Source organism: Prionailurus viverrinus, chromosome C1 (assembly GCF_022837055.1).
Source record: "Prionailurus viverrinus isolate Anna chromosome C1, UM_Priviv_1.0, whole genome shotgun sequence".
In the NCBI taxonomy this organism is placed as follows: domain Eukaryota; kingdom Metazoa; phylum Chordata; class Mammalia; order Carnivora; family Felidae; genus Prionailurus; species Prionailurus viverrinus.
In genome coordinates this window covers 211,691,324-211,714,500 of record NC_062568.1, presented here as the reverse complement: position 1 = coordinate 211,714,500, position 23,177 = coordinate 211,691,324, and the positions used below count along the sequence as shown (strand labels likewise).

The 23,177-nt window shown below is 60.3% G+C and overlaps 1 protein-coding gene across 3 annotated transcripts in view; it reads left to right on the top strand.

The window, feature by feature from the left end:
- The window catches only part of AJAP1 (adherens junctions associated protein 1), a 124,349-nt gene that overhangs the window by 36,521 nt on the left and 64,651 nt on the right, over positions 1-23,177 (top strand). For all 3 annotated transcript variants that reach the window (XM_047871399.1, XM_047871398.1, XM_047871400.1), the window contains exon 2: positions 21,562-22,376. In XM_047871399.1, coding sequence (XP_047727355.1) covers positions 21,566-22,376 — 811 coding nt within the window. In that variant the 5' untranslated portion in view covers positions 21,562-21,565. The remainder of the gene's footprint in view (positions 1-21,561; positions 22,377-23,177) is intronic.

The following is a 23,177-nucleotide window of genomic DNA, read 5'->3' as shown; positions in this document are numbered from 1 at the left end:
GGGGGCTGGCTTCAAGTTTTGTTTCTTCCCCGAGAGTGCGGGGAATTTGCATATCACAAATATAATCCCTTTGTGCCCCCAGCACAACCCTGTCTTCAGGAGTGAGCCCCACACCCTTACCTAGCTTTGGTAAGTCAGTGAAATGATAAACCGCAGACCTCTGGGATCCCTTGCCGATTCTGAGACAAGCCTTTCTTGTTGCGAGGCACAGTAAGGAAATTTTTCCCTCCCTGCCGCTCTCCCTATCTTAGCGCCAGCAAATTAATCAGGAGACTGGCTGGGGTGCTAAAGTGGGCAGACCGTCATTCCAGAATATTCTGCCTGTCCTTCCCGGCTATGGCCAGGACACCAACCAGCCTTTGGCTCTTGGGGTAACATGAGCCCTGTGGTCTGCTTATCCCCTTTGTCCTTCTGGAAGTCACCAATCCTTCTGATTCCTCAGTGGGACTCACTGGCATGCGTCAGCCCGGTCTTAGGATTTCAGCCTCCGGGCAAGGGTGGTGTCTGCTCTGCAGATGGGTCACAACAGAGAGCCGATGCCCCTGAGCTGGACCAGCGTCTTTGCTGCCCACGCCTCACCCCCCCAACCAAGACAGCCATCTGCCAGCCATGAGCCCCATCCCCCACAAGGTCCCTCCTGTAAGTGTAAGGACCCGGGACAATGGGTGGTGACAGGAGCCAAGCATCCTGGTCCTCCCTTCAGACCCTTAGCTTGGCATCTTCCTCCTTACAGACTGCTGAGTGTCTGTCTGTCTCTCTTCTCTCTTTCTTTGCAGAACGTATTCCACAAAACAAAGTATTTACTTTCTAAAACTGTCATCAGAGTGAGAATGTAGGATCGAGGGCTTGAGAACCTCATGAAATCCACCACGGGCACTCGCCACATAGCAGAACCCTGAGGGGACCTTTTTGAGGGAAACCTTGGATCATTTTTGCAATCTCCCATAATTATCTGTTGTCTCAGTTGAAATTCAGAGTTAGGTTTCTCTTAAACCCAGCACAAAAAAAACTCTAGAAACTCTGGTTCACCTTCTGTTGGTTTCAGCATGCTGATTGAGCCCATGTACACTGTGTCTCGTGTGGGGGCAGACCGGGGTGGCAGCAGCCTGGGGGACCGCCTGGGGGGGTGCTGGAACCCCTGGGCTTCATATGCTAGACTTTCTCCCCATGGTCTTAGCTTCCTCTTTGATTGGAAATGAAAGACCTGAATAACCTCTTTTCTGCATTTATCGTGGTAGAGGGCGAGGGTTCAATGTTGCCAAGCCAGACAGAGAAGAGTCGTGGCAGCTTCTGCCCTCCATAACTAGAGCTTCTTTAAGAAAAAAGAACATTCACATGTGGAATGGAGCATTTGGCCACACTGTTAAATGCTGAACTGAATCATATGACGAACATGGCCATCATTCAGAGAAGGGAGAGTACCCAGGACCAACATAGTACAGATGGTCAATGCAGTGAGACATCCATGAGAGGGAAGAAGCACTGATGCCTGCCATCTACCCATCCATCCATCCATCCATCCATCCATCCATCCATCCATCTGTCCATCTATTCATCTGTCCATCTATTCATGCACCCATGCATCCATTCATCCATCCATTTAATCCATCTCTCCATTTGTCTGTATAATCATCCATCTGTCCAACCATCCATCTAGTCAGCAGCCATCCATCCATCCATCCATCCACCCATCCATCCATCCATCCACCCATCCATCCATCCATCCATCCATCCATCCATCCATCTGTCCATCTATTCATGCACCCATGCATCCATTCATCCATCCATTTAATCCATCTCTCCATTTGTCTGTATCATCATCCATCTGTCCAACCATCCATCTAGTCAGCAGCCAGCCATTCATCCATCCATCCACCCATCCATGCATCCATCCACCCATCCATCCATCCATCCATCCATCCATCCATCCATCCATCTGTCCATCTATTCATGCACCCATGCATCCATTCATCCATCCATTTAATCCATCTCTCCATTTGTCTGTATAATCATCCATCTGTCCAACCATTCATCTAGTTGGCAGCTATCCATCCATCCATCCATCCATCCATCCATCCTTCCATCCACCCATCCATATCCATCCATCCATCCATCCATCCATCCATTAAACCATCTGTTCATCTGTCTGTATAACCATCCATCTGTCCAACCATCCATCTAGTCAGCAGCCATCCATCCATCCATCCATCCATCCATCCACCCATCCACCCATCCATCCATTAAACCATCTGTCCATCTGTCTGTATAACCATCCATCTGTCCAACCATCCATCTAGTCAGCAGCCATCCATCCATCCATCCATCCATCCACCCATCCATCCATTAAACCATCTGTCCATCTGTCTGTATAACCATCCATCTGTCCAACCATCCATCTAGTCAGCAGCTATCCATCCATCCATCCATCCATCCATCCATCCATTAAACCATCTGTCCATCTGTCTGCATAACCATCCATGTGTCTGTCTGTCCATCCAGTCAGCCATCCATCCATCCATCCATCCACCCACCTATCCATTCATCTGAACTCATTCATCCATCCGTGTATCCCTCTGCCCATCCGTCTGTCTATCCATCCATTGGCACTTGTGGGGCACTGCTGTGTGTGGGTATTCGGTGAGGTGCTGGAAAGGTCGACAGAACAGAGACCCAGAGCCATACGGGCCAATAGCTCAGGGAAGGATTGCAGCTCTGAGTGGCTGCCAGTGAGGGGTTGTATCCATGAGAATGTTTCTCTGGGGCCTAGCCTTTTCTGGGGTGACAGAAGGGCATTCGGAGAAAGGGACCTTTATGTCAAGGCCAGGGGTTGCAAGAGCAGGTGGCCAAGACAAGGAGAAGGATGGGGGCTGGAGAGGCGGCCAGAGTTCGGCCTTGTGAGCCCCATGCTGTGGGTTAGGAGCCGATGGTGTGTGGCCCAGAGTATGGGCTGAGCCATGACGAGAGCGGCTGTGGACACAAACTGACCACGCAGATGTGCAGGCTGGGAGGAGGCTGGCCTGGCTGAAACATGGCTCCTGCTTACCTGATCATGACCCTAGTCCCCGAGGAGATGCTGTTCCACCACCAGCTGGTGAGGCCACAGGGATGCCTCGGCTGCCCAGGGTCTTGGTCTGAACGTGCCTGACTTACTGTCATCGACCTGTGCCTCTCCTCACCTTGAGGCCAGTGGGCGTGTCTTACTCTGGGACCTGGGCAGGATCCAGGGTGGAGCTGGCCTAATAATTAATACGGGTAGCAGATCGGCAGACTGACCCCGAAGAGAGGAGAGACAGGGAAAGGGGAGAAGGGAGGGGACGGAGAGAGACAGAGACAGAGAGGGACAGAGAGGAAACTCCTGTACGAAACACAGCGCGTGAGGAATTTAAATACGCTGGTCGACAGGCAAACACAGACTTATTTAGTGAAAACACTCAAGGTGTAGCTTCTCATTTAAAAACAAACAAGTGATTAACTTGAAAATAGAATTCTGAAAACAAAGGCCTGGATTTGCTGTCGTGGTTCCCCTTGTGGTGCAGATTGCCCGCAGGCGGGAATCACATCCACAAGAGCCTCAGGCCACCCGAGAGCCTTGTTCCCCCCCACAGTTGGGCCAGGAGGCCACACCCCACGCTGGGGGCTCAGGCCCAAGGGAGCCTCATCAGGAGACATCCTGGCCATGGGGCGGGACGGTGAGGGCCCCTCCCTGGATGACTCCATGCACAGAGGGGGCGAGGCCTCCTGGCCCACCAGCCACGCCGGCTGTGGTCTGGACCCTCTTCATTTTCCACGGAGTGTTCCTGAGACCACATAGAGGAAATGGGGCGTCCAGCACAGTTCCCAGCCAGTGAGGAGAGAGAGAAACACGCCGACACGCTTCTGCCCCCAGACAGGTTTCAGACACAGTTACCAAGAAGTCAGAACAGGCCCCACTATAAATTCAACGGATTAGGCAGTTAACTTGTTTTCTCTTGCCAGAGGGTTGCCAGTCAGCAACTGAGCAAGCAGTCGGTTACCCCAGAATATCTGTTTTCTAATCTAATGGTGAGCGAGTGGAGTCTGGCAGAGCCCCCCCCCCGGGGGCCTTGGGGCCCCAGAGCCAGGCCTGTTCTCCGTGCAGCGCGCAGGATTCCGGGTGGATGTGTGCATATAGCAGAGTGGGCACCTGGCACTCCCCCTCTCTCAGATTCCCGCTGTAAGTGGTGGCCTCAGAAGCTGGGAGGAGATGCGGACCGGGGGGCCCCGGAGACCCCGAGGCTCCTTTGTGGGGGGGGGGCTTCCGGGCAAGGCACTGGGCTTCTAGCCTGGGCTCCCCTCACACAAAGCACAGAGTGCTTTGCACACTGTAGAGTGCTTGGAGCACGTGGGGCTGCCCGGGAATGGGGTGCGGCTGGAGGGAGCCCCTGGTGGCGACAGGTCGGGGAGGAGGGTTATTCCTTCTTTGCTTCCAACCAGAAGAGGCATACCCACCCGGCCTGGCCCGGTGCAGCGTCTGATTTCACCGCTGCCCCGAGTTGTAGCACAGACCTTCCTGGCTCCAGTGAGGCTCTGATAAGTCAACGGATATATGTCCTGCTCTCTGATAGACGAAGAAAACTCAGCCCCTCCCCTGGAGAGGCGTGAGTCAAGGGTGGGGCCTCACCACTGCCCTTTCCAGCGTTCCCCCCCCCCCGGGAAGCTGCACCCAGCCAGCCCCTGCAGATGGTTTTCTAGGCTCTGAAACCAGCCCTGCCGGTCCCTTCCTGGTCCCCTGGGTGGGGCTGTCCTCTGTGCATCGGGGCTCCAGTCTGGGGTGCCGGGCTGGGTCTGCACAGTAGACCCAAGGTGTCCAGCTCTTTCCAGCCTGTTGTAAGGATGGGAGTCGCCATGGCTGCATCGTCTCGTCGTTGTGGATCCCCAATCCAGGAGCTGCCCCCTGAGCCCCGCGGAGGCCCAGGACAGAGGGGACGTCACTGTTTCCGTCCACACCTCTGGGCCTAGTTGGCTCTGGGTGCTGTCCTGCTCTGAGGGACATGGCTCGTCCCGTCTACTGGGCACCTGCCAGAGGCCGGGTCTGAGGTTGGCGTTATTTCATTTAATCGTCTCCGCAAAGCATTTTAGTCCATTTTGCAGATGGGCACACTGAGAGCCTTACAGAGCTGCCCGGAGCCACGTGGTCCACGAGGAGAGACTGAGCTTTCCCAGATTCTCGGGGGCACTTCCAGACTTTTCTGGTAGAGGGGACGTCTCCACTCTGTGTGACCCCATTCCTGTTCAGGGGACACACGCGGGCTGCAGAGTGCCCTGTGTTCTCTCAGCCCTCCGTCTGTCCCCCAGCCTTCTCAGACCGGGCTGCGGGGCTTGCTGGCCGCCTCCCTTGGTCCAGCTCTGGGCAGTGGGGCTTGGCCCCCTGGGACTGTGGACAGGGTGGTGCCCTGGGCTGCGGGATGGTCAGCAGGAGCCAGTGCTGCAGGCAGACAGAGGCTTCACCCCCTTGGTCCACTGCTGCCCCCTTGCTCTGTGTGCTGGGCACACAGCAGATCTCGGGGGATGACTGGACGCGTGTGCTGGGCTAGCCCAGGGGGGATCCAGAGAGAAAGATGGGGTGTGGGGTTTCAGGCTGCATTTCCATCCAGAGCCCCGGAGATGCTGGGGTCAGTGGACCCTCTGCAGATGCCCCAGGGATGTTGGCACGTGCTCATGGTCCAAGCAGTTAGCTGGTGCACTCTGGGTGCCGAGGGTGGGTGTGGGAGGAAGAATCCAGGCACGAGGAGGAGATGGCCAGGTGCTCCCAGCAGGGGGAGAGCCGTGGGCCAGCGCTTCAGGGCTGGAGTGTGAAAGTGCATCTGGGGGGACAACCTCTTGGAGGGGCCCGCGTGGCCTCCAGGTGCCCCGTTTATAGGTGAGGAGGTGGGGGCTCCTCCTCGTCTCTTGGTGCCACCTGCACCTGCCACCCCTGCACATCCCGTCTGAGAAGAGGGCTGTCGGGGCCTTGGGCGTCTCTCTGGGGCCTGCATCCTGTCCCTATGCCCTCCTCCAGGTCCCTGTCCCCTCCTTCGAGTGCCTTGCTCCGCTATCCCTTCCCTCTGTTCCCAAGCCCACACTTGGGACGCGATGGGCAGGGTTCACCAGAGGGAAGTGGTGTCAGTGTGGTTCATGGTGAGGAGGGCAAGTAGGCGAGCAGGAACAGCTTCATGGTCAAGAGAGAGGCAGCTGCCCGCCCCCCCCCCCCCCCCCCCCGCCCCAGGCCACTGCATCTGGTCACGGTGATTGTGTGGCTTCACGGTTGCTCCCTCGGGATCATTCGCCAGGCACGTTGACAAGGCAGAGCACAGAGCAGTGGCGAGCCTGGGCTGTGGGGCCTGAGAGCCTGGGTCTGAACCCCCAGCTCACCTCTCTCTGCTTTCAGATGAGGAAACTGAGGCACAGGGAGGCTGGGGGTCCCTCCCCCATCAGCTGCCATGGGCACTGGCTGAGCTTGTGAATATAAGAACCCATCCCTGTTCCTACCCCAGCAAAGGGCTCAGTGACTGCTGGGGGGACACCGAGTGCCCCCAGAGGAGACGGAGGCTGGGAATTCCCACAGCCGGCCTTCCTCCGCAGCCCCCCTGACTGCTGTTGGCCTCCCTAAGTGGACCCCACAAATCAAGCCTGCGTTCCTTATGCTCCCTAGTGTCCTCTCCTTGTAAACTTTTATTACTGGGCATTCGAGACCCATCACCGCCTCTGAGCTGCCCTCCAGGATCACCCAGACAGAGCCGATTCTGCCCCAGCATGCTGACTGCCCTGCCTCTGGGTCATTTGGTGCCCAACATGCCTGTTTCCCCAAATAAACTGCAAGCTTCTGACTCATGCATGCATTCATTCATTCATTCATTCATTCACTCACTCCAGACTCCATCCTTGAGCACATATTTTTGAACCTGAGCTGCACGCTGGGTTGGAGAAGGAGTGAGATCTCCTCACTCCTAGATCCCCAGCACCCATCATTGTAGTTACTTAATCAATGGTTGCAGAATAATTGAATAAAAATTAAAATTATGAAGCACAGTTAATGTTCGTATTAAAGTGTAATTAATATTAAATAACAATCAAGCTGAATAAGCTCCCACCTCAGGCTGCAATTTAGTTTTCTGTGCCCTGTGTCTCCCCGCCACAGCCCTGGGGCCGGGTTCCTCTCTTATTTCATGGGAAAAAAGCTTCTGAGGGAACTTCAGAGAAGCCTGCGTGATGCCAGGATGCAGGGACCCATCCAGCAGGGGATGGGGCAGGCAGTGGTCCTGGCATGTCACAGGTGCTGGTGGAGACGGACTCTGGGCATCAGAGGAGGCCCCCTGGAGGTCAGGACAGAGGAAGGTGGGGGCAGGTAGTCATGGAGGGCTTCTGCCAAAGGTTATGGGGAGGGGATGGGGCTGGAGGGCAGCCAGGGAAGGGCAGGGGACTTCCTGGAAATGGCAAGGGGGCTGGGGCCTAGAGGTGCTCAAGGAGGGGCAGGGGCTTCCTGGAGGTGATGAGGGACCAGGGGCTGCAGGGTGTCTAAGGAGGGGCAGGGGGCTTCCTGGAGGTGGTGAGGGGCCATAGGGGCTGCAGGGTGTCTAAGGAGGGGCAGGGGCTTCCTGGAGGTGGTGAGGGACCAGGGGCTGCAGGGTGTCTAAGGAGGGGCAGGGGGCTTCCTGGAGGTGGTGGGAGAGGATGGGCCTGGAGAGTGTCTTCTTTGGAGCACCAGAGCCCCAAATCCCACCATCTGCAAAATGGCCCTTCCTGCCCCAAGTGAGGTGACCTCAAGATCACTGGGTGCCAAGGGACTCAGAGAGAGAGAAAGGGGGGGGGTAGTTGTCAGCTTGTGTTGGGAATTAGTGCCAGAAGAAAAGGAACCTCATCCCCTGACTCGGGGGTACATCAAGGAGAGTCTTGGGAGGAGACCCACCATCTGAGTTGGTAGGGGACAAGGTGAGGTCCCTCCCAGCTGGGGGCTTGGGCTCCATGCACGCAGGGACGGCGTGCTCTCAGCACTGTTCCTCCGCTAGTGGGGTCAGGGTTGTGAGAACCTGTCAGAGATCCATGATGATCGGGGTCCCCAGGGACCGCGGTCCTGTGACTGTCCTGGGACCCCTTTCTCTGCCTGACACCAGGTGACCGAACCACTCCCATCACTGGATGCCCTCATTCATTCGTTCCTTCAGCAAATATTTATGGGGGGGTCTCCTGTGCATCCGGAGCTTCCCTGCTCCTCGGGGGACCCTGTGAGGAAGATGGGCTCAGTTTCTGTTCTCATGGGGCATCAGCCCAGAGAAATAGATCATCAAAGCCAGGAGGAGAGGGGCTGGTGGCCCCGTGGGGGGGGATGCGGTCTGTTCTGGGTCGGCCGGGGGAAGGAGGCTGAGCGGGAAGGAGCAGGGCTCTGGCCCCTGGAGTCTCAGCATCACTTTGGGTGGAGAATGGATGGTGGGGAGCAGTTGGGGTATCAGCCAAGGTGGTGGCCTGGGGAAGGGGGAGGGGAGATGGTGAGTGGACTCCAGGTGTGTCCCAGCAGGACAGGTGGTCTCCCCTAGGGGCTGTGTGCCAGTGTCCGGACAGAGTTCTGCCCGTCACACTTGTGGGGGGTGATGGGTACCGTTTGCATCTTGTGGGTGGAGGCTAGGGATGCCTCCAGACTCTTGCCCGGTCCTGCCCAAACCTGCATGCTCCGAGGCTGAGAACCCCTGCCTGGTGGGGAGGGATGGAGAGGGCTCGCTGAGCGTGAGGTTTCAGGATGGGGAGGGGAAGGGGGGATCAGATGGCTTCTAGATTTCTGGCACTGCTGTCTTGGGCGCACACGGATGGGGGTGCCGCTGTGAAGTGGCCAAGAGTTTTGCAGAGGCCGCGTGGAGCTCTGCTGGGAGCTGGCCAGCAAGGGGGTCAGACTGGGGTAGCCAGCCTGGTGCAGATCCCGGGGAGTTGGGGTCGTGTTGGTGAGTGACCCCTGCATGTGCAGGGTCCAGGCTGTGGTACCGGATCTCCCACAGACAAGCCCCAGGCACCGAGCCCAGGACCCAGGGGAGCAGAGGCCGGGCACCAGTGGGGGAGGGTGCCTGTGTCTGCCCAGCTCCCGCCACGCAGACGTCGCCGGCCGCACGGCCTACACAGCAGACATTGGTTCCCCCCACCCCACCCCATCCTGGAGGCTGCAAGGCTGAGGTCAAGACGCCCACAGGGCTACCTCTTCCTGGGCCTCTCTCTGTGGCCTGTGGACACCCATCCTCTCCCTGTGTCCTCACACGGTCATCCCTCTGGGGGTGTCTGTGCCTTAATCCCCTCTTCTTATAGGAACACAGGTCCTGTTGGAGTACGACCCGTCCTAATGACCTCAGTTTATCTTCATCACCTCTGCAAAGACCTGATCTCTACTGTCCCATTCTGAGGTCCCTGAAGGTTCGCACTTCCACACACGAATTTCGGAGGGACACACAGCACAGGCCTCAGGGAGGTGGGAGGGTGACCCTGAGGGAAGACGGCGCTTGGCCGGAGGCAGTGGGCGGCTGTCCTCAGCGCGGCCTGGGTCGTGTCCGCTGGGTTTGAAACTCAGCAGTCGTAGGTGGTCATGAGTGTCCACAGAGCGGGGTGTGGTAGCAGGCAGAGGGCTCCAGATGCCCGTGAGTGTGTGTGGACTGGTCTGTTTGTGCGAGAATGTGCCCTGAGTCCCACCGTGGCAGATGACCAGGCGTCTCTGGGCTCTGGCTTTGGGGTGCATTCTTCTCACCAGGGCCATGTTCCTATGAGAGCACGGCTCAGTGCCCAGCGGCTGCCTAGAAGGTTCAGGGCTTCCGTGGGCAGCTGTTTCTCTCCTCCCTCGTCCTCCCGTGAGGATCAGCATGGGTGGTCCTCGGGGAGAGGGCACTTTGCCCACACTGTCAGCCAGCGGACAGTGTTGGAGTCTCACGACCTTGGTAGATGGTGTTCAGTGACATTACCGAAGGCCTTTGGGTTTGGCCCGGAGGAGCCGTCCAGCCCCCTTGGTGGAGATGGTTCCCCCGAGACAGTGGAGGGTGATGTGGGTGACGGGCAGAGGGAGGCCGGATTTAGAGCCCGGCTCTGTTCCTATCACCCCCTCCACTTAACCCCTTCCCACCTCAGTGTCCCCATCTGTACAGCGGGAATGACCATTTCTGCCCCGTCTGCGACAGAAATGCCCTTTGCAGCGCGGAGCTCGGGTGCATGATGGAGATAAGGTGTGGAGTCAGACCTGCGTGTCACAGATGCCACCAGAGAGCTTGTCAGTAGCTCACTGCCATCCGTGCTGGGGCACAGGGTGGAGAACTTTCCGGAGAATCATTTGCAACCCTCTCGAGAGAGGACGATGCGGTCTGTCTGACACTGAACCCCTCTCGGCAGTCACGTCCGGACAGAACTGCCCAGAGCTTGAGGCCAGGTGCTTTGGGATGAGGGGGAGGGCGGGGTGGAGGCCTCCTTGGCCCTCGTTCCCTCAGAGCCCGGCGCCGGGGACTTGGCTTTCCCAGAAAACACAGGATTTCTTCCCCTTTCAAGTCACAGCTGCTGCCCAGAAGCTCTGGGCCTTCCTGGAAGAGCCGCTCTGCCCCCCGGACCTTCCGGCAAGAAGTCCTGCAGCACCTGTTTCTTGGGACGGTGACGGCTGGGACGCCCTCGTCAGAAAGAGCTGGACACTGTGACCCAGCTGGCCCAGCTCCGCCGGCTTCTTTTGGAAAGAGTTTTCCCAAACGACGGTGTTTTGTCCTCACGCCAGCGGTGGCTGTCACAACAGCTTTCTGCCAAGCTGTGTTTGCAGCCAAGCTCTGGACACACAGCTGGGAGACTCAGGCAGCACGGTGCCTGCCTGGTGGAGGTGGCCAGGACGCGGGGCGGCTCTCCGCTCTGGCACAGGAGGGAGAGCCGGAAAGGGGTGGCTGGGAATGTGTGTGCCCGTGCGTGCGTCTGTGCGTGCACACACACGTTTGTGCGCGTACGTGTGAGTGCCTCCGTATGTAAGCGTGGGTGTGAATGTGTGTGCGTGCCTGTGCATGTACAAGTGTGTGTGTGTGTGTGTTGGGAGTACAGCCCAGGGATCGGATGAGTCGAGTCCCCACAGGACACAGCGGGAGTGGGAAGCAACCGCACAAAAGCATCTTTGGTTCATGCGGGGAGGCTTTTCTGAGACGCTGCCCCACACGTAGCTCTGTGCTCTCTAGAGGTAGTGAGCCCCCCGTCACTGCTTGTGTTCAGAGACTGGGAAACCTCTGATGGTGGGTAGCGCAGGGATGTCTGGTCAGGGGGAGCTTCCTCCAGCTCGTGTGACTCTGGCTCGAGGCTTGTCCTGCACCCCAACCACTCAGTCCCTCTGCGCCCAGCCCCAGGGCGGGCAGCTGTGAAGTGAGTCCCAAGGCGCCCTGCGCTAGGAGGTGAACCGTCCTCACCGGTGCCTGGACAGGGGCTGCGTCTCGGAGGGTGTGGAGGGGGGTAAATGGGAACTGGCCCAGGAGACCTGTCCTGGGGCCACTGCCGGCGCTCAGGGGGGGCCTCACGCCTGGGGGCACTTCCCCAGGGCAGCACGTCTGTGTCTGTGGGCTCACCCACAGCCCATAGGGACTTGTGCCCGGTGTCCTCCCGGGTCGGCAGGTGGTGCTCGGGTGGGGTGCTGGGGTGGGGGGTAGGAGGGCTTCTCTCCTCGTCACATCCTCTCCTGATGGGGACACGGGGACTTTCTGTGGCTGGAGATGAGAGGAGCCGTGACCTACATTGTAGGATTTGCATAGATGATTCATGCACTCCTGGCAAGTCCAGCTTGTTTCCAAGTTACCACTGCCTTTTTCCCCATCCGTGGACTGAAGGTGGGTTGTCACATGGGCCACGGAGGAGTCGTGGCAGCCCCCTCCCCACCACAGGACCTGTGTCCCGTGCAGGCTGCTGAATGAGTCCCTTGACCCCCTGCAAGGGCCCCGTTTCTCTCAGCCTCATTTACACTCAGGTATAAAGGGCTGAGGACGGTGATGTGCTTGCCGCAGGGTGTGGAAAAGGCTGAGGACTTCAGGGCTCCCCCAGCTGGGCTGGGTCTGCCTTTGACCGTGGAAGGTGGACCCTCGTGCTGGAATCTGCATATCACAGACTCAGAAGGACCTTCAAGGTCATCTGCCCTTCCCCCAGCTCCAGTCAGCTGCCTGATGGACGGTTGTCTGTCCTTCTGCGTGGTGCTCCTGGCCCAGCGCCCGTGCCTCACGCAAGGCTCTGAGCCTCTCTGGTTCTCTGTGATTTCGCCTCCTTCAGCGCACCCACTCAGCTCCTACACACTGATCTCATCCCCCCCACTCAGTTTTCCCTGAGGTGCAGGGACCCGGGGTGCCCTGCCGTGCTGAGTCCCTTGGAAGGGGTGTCCTGGGAAGGACTCCAGCTTCACCCCAGCTTTTCCTAAGGGCTGGTCCTGGGAGTTCTGGAGCCAGCGGCGAGAGCAGGGGTCCCAGCCTTAGGCAGCCCCAGGCCCTTTGCTGAGGGCTCTGCTGGCATCTGGTTATCGTCACATCCCCTTGCACATGGTGGGCGCATGACCCCCTTGGGAGATGGTGCCCAGGCAGGTCCCTGTCCCCTGCGGTGGGTGAGGTAGCAGTGGAGCTGGGCTTTCTGCCCCGGTGGCCCGGCCACCTTCCCCCCCCGCCACACCCTCCACACCCCCATCAACACCTGCTTCCCGTCTCTGTGGAGCCCATGGAGGGCCTGCTTTTGTCGGGTGGCGCACACAGAGCCCTAAACGCGCAACGACTTTCGTGCACGCCAGCGTGACGATGGCATCCCAGCCAGAAGGTGGGGGCCTTCCGCGGATGCTCTGGAAGCCGGGCCTTTGTTCCTGGGTCAGGACGGTCGGCGATGAGCGGTGTGTCGCCGGGAGCCGCACGTGGGGGGCTCGGGGCGCCTGCTTTCCAGCGTGAGAGGGGCCCGGACAACTGCGTGCTCCTGGCACCCCTTCTGCTGGGCTGAACGCTCACCTCCCCCAGGCTCGCAGTTGTATCGAGAGACTTCTTCCCAGAGAACACGCCGCTGCTATTTCTGGCTTCTCTCTCTTGTGCGAGAGGAGAGTAGCAGTGTTCCTTCTCCGAGGGCCACCGAGCGAGCGGCATGTGGCGGTCGTGGAAGGTGCTGAGCCCAGGGCCGGGCGTGGGGCCATCGCGCAGCCCGCGTGGGTTACGGATCGGTGCGCTCTCCCTGCCCCCTCCTCTCTGGGCTGGATTTCCGAAAACGCGTGTTAGTGCGCTGGCTCTGGTCTTTTCCCGTGACTGCGTGAGAAATTGCCCGTGAACATCTGCCTGGCCGGACATCCTGGCAGGGGGCAGCCTGGAGAGGCAGCACGCAGGCCGGGGGCCACCGTGTGCCTGTGCTGTGGCCAGGGCCCTGTTCTGAGGGGTCACCCGGCACCCAGCACCGTGTGCCCGCGGTGTCCCTTCCTCCCTACTGTCCTATCCTTGATCTCTTGATAAAAGTGGACGTAAAGTAGGACCGATGTGGTCTGAGCGAGGAATGGACTGTGCTCCTCTGCTCCCAACCCTGTACGACCCCCAGGGGAGCTTCTGGAAACGTTAGTGATGCTGGACTTCTCCCCCGAAGATGATGGTTAGTGGGTGCACAGTGGGGCCTGGGTCCCAGCATTTTGTGAGCACCACCCTACCCCCCCCCCCCCCCCCGCCCCCAGCAGGTGATTCTCATGGGAGGCCCAGGCGGAGAACACATTCTGGCAGTCTGCAGGGCTCTCCTGGGCCTCCTCATTCTGCCTTGACTTTGGTGTTGGGGCGGATCACCAGGCAGCAAGGTTCCGGTCCAGCTCTTATAAACTGTCTGGCTTTGCCAAGTCTGTGCTTTCGCCCGGAGGGACATGACTTGACCCTGGGCTGGGGGCCCATCTGGACCTCCGCCCCCACCTGCAGAGGAAGCGTGGGAGGTGTGGCCCAGGGTACCTGCCAAGGTGGGCTGGCAGACCTGGGGAGGCTGCCTGGCCGCTGGGGCAGCTGCTGGCCACATCCTGGGCACTGCCCAGAGAGGGCACAGACACGAGGTAGGAGGGACCGTAGCTGAGCCGAGGGGACCTGCTGGTCCTGGAGGGCTGGTCCTAGCGGGGACCAGAGACCCGGCCGCAGCAGCAGGGCTGTGTCAGTCTCGCAGAAGCCCTGCTCCCCGCTCCTGGGGAGAGAACATTCCCACCCACGGTGCTACCCACCCACCGCTTGTCACCACCTCACTCCTCCAGAATGCTTGCGGGCACGTTGCCCAGGCAACCAGAACGCCAGCACGTTGCTATCCTTCAGTCTCCTCCAGGCACCTGTGAAGGCTGTCGAGAACATCCCCCGTGCCTCCGAATCCTGCCGACGCCCTGCTCCAGAGCTCCCAGAGAGAGCAGGAGCCTCCTCAGGACCACTGACAGCCTCGAGGGGGGTGGGGGGGGGTCATGGCTGGTGCTGGTGGGTGCCCACAAGGAGCCAGGCATCCAGTAGTCCCCACGGAGTCCTGTGACACCCCGTGGCATGGGGCAACAGAGGCACAGAGAGGTTGTGTGGATTGCCTATGCTCACACAGCCAGCATATTGTGGCACGGGGATAGAAGCCAGGCAGCGGGGCCCGAGTTCCCTGTGTCCCCAACGTCCAGGGCTCCTTCTGGAGCAGGAGTGGGTGGGTCATCTCTGAGCCTCTTTCTCCGGGGGATAACGATGGTCATTCCCCCCTCACCAGGCCCTCGGAGGAGCAAAGAGAACACGGGCGGGGTGGGTTCTCAGCCCCGGCCCTGTGGACACTGGGGCTGCTACGTCTTTGTGGGGGCCGTCCTGGGCACTGCCGGAGGCTCTCCGTATCTCGGGGCTCTCACTAAATGCCAGTCGCACCCCTGAATGGTGACAACCAAAAGTGTCTGTGGACATTGCTGACTGTCCCCCGGGGGTAAAATCACCCCCAGGGGAGAATGGCTGATATGTGTGTGAATGTGCCTCATGGGCCACAAGGCAGCAGTGAGGTGCCCGGTAATCACCTGCTGGAGCCTGTGAAGCAATGTCCGGGAACCGCGGGGCCTCGGCTGCTGTACAAGGCTGGCAGGAGTGTGGAGTAGCACTGCCGGGGACCGGTGCCCCCCGAGCACCCCCACCCCGGGGGAGGAGCCACCATGTGGATGGTTGAGGGACTAGAGCCTCCATGGCTGTGGGTCATGGAGGTTTCGTTTGCTTTACTTTTCTTAGTGTGTCCCCAGTCCCACGGGTCTGGGATTGTTGGGACCCTAAGTCCCTGAGTCCTGGACTCAGGGTCCAGGTGTGATGCCAGCTTGCTGTGTGGGGCTCTTGTTGGCCTCGTGCGCACGTGCTGAGTGCTGCCCCCTGCCCCCGCCCCCTGCTGAGTGGGCGGGACGGACGCACCAGCCCTGGCCCACCCAGGGTGGGACCCAGGAGTCTGACTGAGGAGCGGACCCACTCCAGTGGGGGGAGGGCGCTCAGGGACCCCAGAATCGCACAGCTGGCGCCCCTGCTCTGGGGTGGGCCGGTAGCCAGACCCTTGGTGTCGTTCCCAAGGTTTCTATCCCAAGCGAATGAATGGTTCCTACACTGCTCCTTCCCGTGAATCAAATATCACGTGTGTGCCTGACATCCTTGGGGCCACTGAGGACGAAAGCCTTGTAGGCGCCCCAGCGCACCTTTCCTGAAAGAGAGGGACACTCTTCATCGTAGTAAGTCACGGGGTAGAGTGAGCGAGGGGTGGCTCTGACAGGACAGTAATGACATCGGGTGGGGAAGCCACTCAAGTGAGTCACGGCTCCCCTTTTCTTTCATTAGGAAAATTGAGCCAGCGACTGCCTTCCCGAAGAAAGTGCGAGCTCTCTTCCGGAGCTGAGGCGGGGGTGTCCTGCCCCGAGTGGGGGTGCGGGAGGGTGGGTCTCTGCCCCCGGAGTCTGGCGGGAGGCGCTGCACCTGTTGGCGGTTGGGGGCGCAAGTGCGAAGGGGAAAGAGGGGCAGCCTGCTGGCCCCCTCTGTGCGGGGCCGTCGTGCCAGAGAACTGGGAGCCACAGGGGTCGAGAAACCTAATCCACACTGGGACCCAGGGTCTCGCCCCCCACCAAAGCCACGTTTCCCTGCCTGGCGGAGCTCACGTCCTCCAGAACAGCGTGATCAGAGGAAGGCCATGCTCCTTTGTGGCTGTTCCCACCCTGAGACCCCACCCCCACCCCCAGGTGGACGTCCCTTCACCCGGGGAGCCCCTGCCGAGGCCCCTTCACCCCCGGCGTGACCCCCACATCCAGACCTGTCCTGGTCCTGCCCTGCTTCGTTGGTGGTTTGCGTTTGCAAGAACCCTGCGGATTTTCAGAAACTGAAGAACAAAGCGGATAGAAGGTCTGTGTTCTCTGCTCCCAGACTCCCCTCCGCCTCACTGTCACGTCGCCACGGGGCACATGTCCTCACCGTACCGTCCGAGAAGCCTGCACTTTATCCGGACTTCCCTAGCTTTTCGCCGACTTCCTCTTTCTCCTCCAGGATCCCACTCAGGGCAGCGCCCGGCACTTAGGTGGTCAGGTCTCCTTGGGCTCCTCTTGGTGGTGACGGTTTTTCAGACTTTCCCGGGGTTTGATGACCTTGACTGCGTGGAGGAGGACGGGCCAGGTATCCTGCCGGATGTCCCTCATCGGGATTCGTGTGGTGGTTTTCTCGTGGTCGGGTGGGAGGAGGGGCAGTGCCCTCCCTACCACGTCACGTCAGGAGTGCCTGCTGTCAGCATGACTCGCCACCGTGCATATGACCTTGACACTGGCCACGGCCCTGGGTGCCAGGTGTCTCCACTGAAAAGTGACTTCCCTCCCCTTTCCATGGGCTAATTTTGGGAAGCAGATCACTAAGCACAGCACACACTGTTGGGGGACACCCGCTTCTTGTAAACTCTTCAAAACTCACCCGTTTCATAGCCGGAGGAAACGGAAGGGGACCCAGCTAAGGAAGTCACCGTCCCAAACATCTGTGAACCAACCTCTCCATCAGACAGAATCACTGACTGTGGCTGGTGCCCCAGACCAGCTGATGACAAGCCCTTGAGTGGACATTCTGGGGGCAGGGGCGACCCTTGGTAATGTAGTGCTGGGATTGTGGCGGGAGGGGGGGGGGGGCTTGTCAGTGACTGTAGCGAGATTCCCAGGCAGCCCGTGGGCCACGTGGTCCCTGGGCCCCTGCGTGAGCCTTCAGCCCAACCCGGAGTCTCAGCGCCCCGGGGCTCTTGCCTGTCAGAGGCAGTTCCCGCCAGCCCCCTGGGGACAAGTGTGACCTTAACCACAAGGCAAGTCTTTGTCTCCCTTAATCGACAGTGGTTTCTTCTGTGAAGAAAACACACAGAAGGCAGTGAATTCAATCTCAAGCCCTTGAATCGTATGAACCTGTTCTTAGGGAAAAAAAGATTTCAATAAAAATGTAAAAGGGGGAAAAAGCCAGAAAAGCCACAAACCAGAAAATAAAGGTGGATGGAGCCGTGGCTCTGATGGGGACGCGGCCGGCCGGAGGTGGGGGAGCTCGCCCTTCAGAGTTGGGGCTGGGGTGCGGCCCTGCGTGGGCCATGGGGCTCAGAGGGGCCGGGCAGCCGGGCGCTCAGAGGAGCCCAGGACCCCGCGAGGACCGTGCACAAGCCTGAAAGGTCTCGAATGCACACTGTGCACCATGCTGGCAGCTCCCCCATCCGGACCCTGCCCCCACCAGCCGCCACCCCTCCCCCCCCCTCAGCGGGCAGGGCCCGAGGGCAGAGTGGGACGCCCACCCCAGGCTGGTCCCTCCACCCTTGGACGCAGCCACGTGATTTACATGCCCCAAACTCAGTGGTTTTCACGTATCCACAAGGTTGTGCAGCCATCAGCACTATTCCTTCCAGAACATTCTTATCATCCCTAAGAGAAACCCTACAACCATTAGCAGTCACCGCCCCCCACCCCCGCCCCTGGCGACCAGGAATCTACTCTCTGTCTCTGGATTCACCGATTCTGGGCATTGGGTAGGAGTAGAAGCGAACGTGGTGTCTGACATGACCAGCTGCTTCTTCCCACCGTGACCTGGGCGGGCTCTGTCCACACTGCAGCGTGTATCTGCCTGCTTTCCTTTTTCAGGCCGAAGAGCGTCCCCCGGGGCAGGGGGGGTGGTGTGTCACAGTGTCCACGCGCCTGGTGGACACTCGGGTCGTTTCTGCTTCCCGCTATGGTGAATGGCGCTGCCCTGAACACGCGTGTGCACGTGTTTGTGTGCACTTGTGTTTATCCCCAAGAGGGGAAGGTACAGGGTCAACGGGTAACTGAGGCTTTGCGGAACCCCCCAACCGCATGCAAGAGCGCCCGTCTCCCACACCCTTCCGTGGCAGGAGGCCTGGACCTGTCGTGGCACCGGTAGCCGCCCCCGTGGATGCAGAGCGGGGGGCATGTTCCCAAGGGGCCTGCGGATGGCCTGGAGGTCTGCACTGTGGCCTGTCCTCCTTGGTGTTTCCTGTGGCGGCTCTGACGGCCGCTGGTGGTGGTGGCAGCCACAGGCCTCCCTCCTGCACGTGGGAGGGGCACTCTGCCGCCGTGGATAGTGACCGACAGCCCTCCGCCCGGGGCCTCGCAGCCCTGTGCCGGACAGCGTCAGAGGGCAGAGCGCTCCTGGGTCCAGTCCCACTGGAAGGATGGAGAGGGGTCCCGTGCTGCACCTCGTGTGGCGGGACCCCCTGACGCCGGGGCACAGCAGCAGCGTCCCAGGAAGCACCCCGCGTGTGGCTCAGGACCGTGGAGGTCCGGACGGCACATGTGGGCCGGCTGGCTCTAGTGACAGAGCAGAGGCCCTGGGACCTTTAATCCCTGTAGGGAGACCTCGGGTCCCTGCAGGCCACAGAATCTGCCCCTGACCTCCTTGTGGGAGGGGCTCTGTCTGTCCCCGACCCTGGCCCGGTGTCTCCCGGCTGCCGGCGTGAAGAGGAGCGTCTGTGTGTCCTGACTCATCCACCTGCCCTCCTAATGTCCCCTCTCTGGACAAATCCACTGCTTCCAGAAGGAAGAACCTGGACTCGAAGAGGAGAAACAAAGCGAGTTCCCTGCCGTTGCCTTCACTGGGTTTCTCTGCATAACAGCTGGGTGGCGTGGAAATGAGGGGGTTTCTATGGTAACCAATTACAGCTCATGATTGGTGAAAAATGACAGAAATATCCCGTGTGTGAAGTGATGCTGGGGCAGGCCAGCAGGCACGGGCTTGGGTGCTGTGGTCTTAATTTCCTGGGGCGGCGTTTCTCCGGGTCCTGACGGCTCGTGGCTTCTTCCGTGGCTGCTCTTTACTGCGCCTGCTTGCAGGGGCCCGATGGTGCCTGCCGGGGCCTGGTGAGGCCTGGGTGTGTCTGCTGAGGCCTGCTGAGGCCTGTGGAGGTCTGATGGTACCTAGCATTGCCTGGTGGGACCTGAAGGGACTGATGTCACCTGGTGAGGGCTGGAGGGGCCTGGCCTTACTTGGTGATGGCTGGAAGGGGCTGGTGGAACCTGGTGGGGGCTGTGAGGGCTGGAAGGGCCTGGTGGTGCCTGGTGAGGCCCTCTGGGCTGAGGTGCCACTCTTGCTTGATGAAGGGCCCCATGTCCCTGGGGGCTGGACTCCCATCCAGATGTGCAGAGTGGCGGGAGAACCGGGGGGCGGGGGTCTGAGGCATCGATCCTCACTGAGTCACCTGTGGCCACAGAGGAGCTGTGTTACTCTGTGCGTGGGGGTGTCTCACACTGACCTAAATTTCCGTGCACAGTGACAGTGGCCCTGGTCCCTGCACGGAGCTTGGCTGGCTGTGCAGAGAAATTGCACGCGGGCAGAAACTCGGTGCGGAGGCATTAGCATAATGAGCAAACTCTAATTTCTGCAGCAAAGCACCTTCATTCTGATTAAAATACTGGGGCCTTTTTATTTGGGGATTAGTCCTCTTTGGTAATTAGCGCTCATTAATACAAGTTCCTTTCAACGTCCTGATGACAGGCAGGGAGCTGCACGTGCCTGAGTGCACACGAGAGAGGAGGCGGCCCCAGGCACGTGGGGTGAGTGCAGAGCGGGGCGGGCTGGGGGGGGGGCAGCTCACACAGACACAGGCCCACACGCCCGCCGACATGTGCGGACCCCACACTGGCCGCACACGTGCACACACGCACACATATGTGACAGATGGGTACACAGACACCCCCATAGACTCACACTCGTGCACACCTGCTGACACACTCACACCCCCAGGTACATCCGGGCCCCACGTCAGCCCTCACACACACCGATATGGCGTCCTGAGGCACATTCCGTGCACACTCACATGCACACGTGACTCACTCACACGCGGCCTCCTGCTCACTCACTCATTTATTCCCTTTTAAAGTCACGCAAACCCTCATGGAGAAAAACCATGAGCTGTTTCTTCTACGGGGCTGGTCTCGAGCCGCTTTTCTTGCTGGCGGCTTAGCGCACCGGACGCCCTCGCCGCCCCCGCCCACAGCGGTCACTCAACTTCGGGATCCGTGTCAGGGTTCGCACATGAGGCTGGCGACAAGTGCTGACTTTGAATGGCGCCTGTGCCCGGCCCTCAATTGTCTGAGCCGGTGGGGGAGGGGGCATGGGCCCAGGGCCCCCAGACCCTCCATGTGCCTGTCCGCTGTGCTCTGGGTGCTCACCTGACGCCCGTGCCCCCACCTGGCTTCACCGTCCCCACAGCCCCGTCCGCCATCCCCGGTGGCGTGGGGCGTGCCCTTCCCACAGCCTTCCTGGCGCTCAGGGGGTGGGCGCTGGGGTTTCAAAGGGTCCCTGTGCTGAAGATAAATAGGGGAAGCCGAGATGTCACCAGAATGGCTCTTGGGCCGAGTTGGTGCATCGATAAACTTCCAGCTTATCCACAGCAGGTCTCATTTTTTCTGAACCGAATCCAGAAATAAGTTTTCCCAGCGTACAGCCTCCGAGGCCACAGGCTGCTTTAAGACACACACATTTGCCTGCGATGGGGGGGGGGGGGGGGGGGCGGGGTCGCAGACCACGGTGCCGGGTAGGGGCTCAGTAGATGCTGGGCCTCTGTGCCCCCTGTGAAGTCCCGTGAGCCCCCCTGGCTCATCCCCACCACGAGCGCCCCTGTCCCCAGGCCTCAGGAGGGGCAGGATGTGTGCTCAGAGACGCCCGCCCCGGGCCTGTAACTTGCGTGACCCAAGGGGCAGACCGAGCCCCCAGCGCTGCCGTTCTCCCACCTCGCGCCCCTCCGTGTCTCCGTTTTAATCTGGGCAAAAACCAAGTGGGGAACGGGCGGTCTTTGAGGTCATCTTGCCAGCTGAGCTGGGGGTTTTGAGCCTCGCTTTCTTTGCGCGGTCGCGGCTGGCCGGCCGCGTGGGCTGCACGCTCCCGGGTAGACAGGTGCAGTGCAGGCGGGGCAGCCGAATCCCGGGAGCAGGTGCGTGGCGGCCGAGCCTCTAAGATGCCGCTCGAGAGATGGCCCTTGAGCAGGACTGCGGAGTCCCCGGACGGAGCGTTTCGGTTTCCCTCTTGCGGTTAGGGTCAGCGCTCTTTCCCCGTCGCAGTGGGGGCGGAGGGACGGCCGGCAGAGCCCCGAGCCCCCAGCTGACACTGCTCTCTCTTTTCCATGCAGTTCCATGTGCATCCGCTGGCCGGGCTGCTCCGTAGGAAGCCATGCTTGGATACTTATAGCCATGTTTCAGCTCGCCATGGATCTGCCCTCGTGTGAGTCCCTGGGCCCGGGCCCCGACTTCCGGCTGCTGCCCCGGCCACCGCAGCGGCCGCCCCGGCTGTGGAGTTTGAAGAGTGGACAGGCGGCGCGCATCCCCGTGCCCGTGTGGAGCCCGCGCCCAGCCCGCGTGGAGCGCAGCCACGGCCAGATGCCCAGCCCGCGCGCCAAACGGGCGCACAGACCCAGGGACCAGGTGGCCGCCCTGGTGCCCAGAGGCGGGCTCGCCAAGCCCCCGGCCGCGGCCGGATCCAGCCCTTCCCTCGGCTCCTCCTCCGCCGCGGCCCCGTCGCCCACGGCGGGTGGCGCGGCCGGCACGGACCAGCAGGCCCTCCTGCGGAGGGGGAAAAGGCACGTGCAGGGGGCCGGCTTCAACGGCTTTGACTTCCGGGGCAGCAGGCCCACCACCGAGACGGAGTTCATCGCCTGGGGACCCACGGGGGAGGAGGAGGCCCCGGAGTCCAACACATTTCCAGGCCTTTACGGCCCCACCACGGCTTCCATCTCACAGACACGGAAGACGACCGTGGCCATCGCCACCACCGCTGCCACGGCCACCACGGCCACCTCCATGACGCTGCAGACTAAGGGGGCCACCGAGCCCCTGGGCCCGAGGAATAGGATCCCGGTTGGGGCTAGCACAACGGAGCCTTCCACCAGTCCCAGCAAAGACAATGGCGAAGACGTCAAGCCCCCACGAATTCTGGGGGAGACCTCAGGTACAGCCACCTCTTTTCTGGTTGGGGCTCGGTCCGGGGTGGGTAGGGAGGAGGGCACCCCGGGGGTGTGGCTTCCGAGGGATGCCCAACTCGGCCTGGGTGACACGACTTGGCGGGACTCCCCATCTCTGAGCGGCAGAACCGAAAACAATGGCAGCATTGACAGTCAGGTGGCAGCCTTGGGGACAGAGGGGGCATGCGTGTCCGTGGACTTGTGTGTCCTGCAAACAGGGGTTGTCCTGTAGCCAAGCTGTTCCGGCTGGTCGAAGGGGGACGGTAGAGGGTCTCTCCTTAGTGGTGGCCCCGAAGGGGATGTTGTGCCTTCCTTGCCTGTGTTAAGGGCATCCAAACCCTGCCAGGCACAGAGCCACATCTTCCCCAATGGCAGAGGACCTGACTTCCGGGCCAGCCTGGGGGTGAGATGCGAGCACACTTGCTGATGGGATCGGGGATGTTTGGAGTCTTCAAAAACCCTCAAGGGTGCAGCCCTGTAGAGCGGTGGCTGCGAGACTGGCCCGGAGTTAGGGATCACTTTAAACAGCAGAAGAGATTGAGGTCAGGTGTAAGGAAGGTCTTCCTGCGGTATCCGCTGAGGTCCTGCACACTGATTCGGGTTGGGGAGCATCTTTTCCCTGGAGACGGCTTAGCAGGTGTCTGGGGGATGGGGGTCAGGAGGCACGGCTCTGGTTCTCCTGCCTCCGTTTACCCTCGGTGCATATGGACGGTTACCATTTCTTGGCCTTCAAGTATCTACTGCAGCGTGGTTTTGTTTTTCGTTCTCCTCCTGTGCCTCCTCTTCCA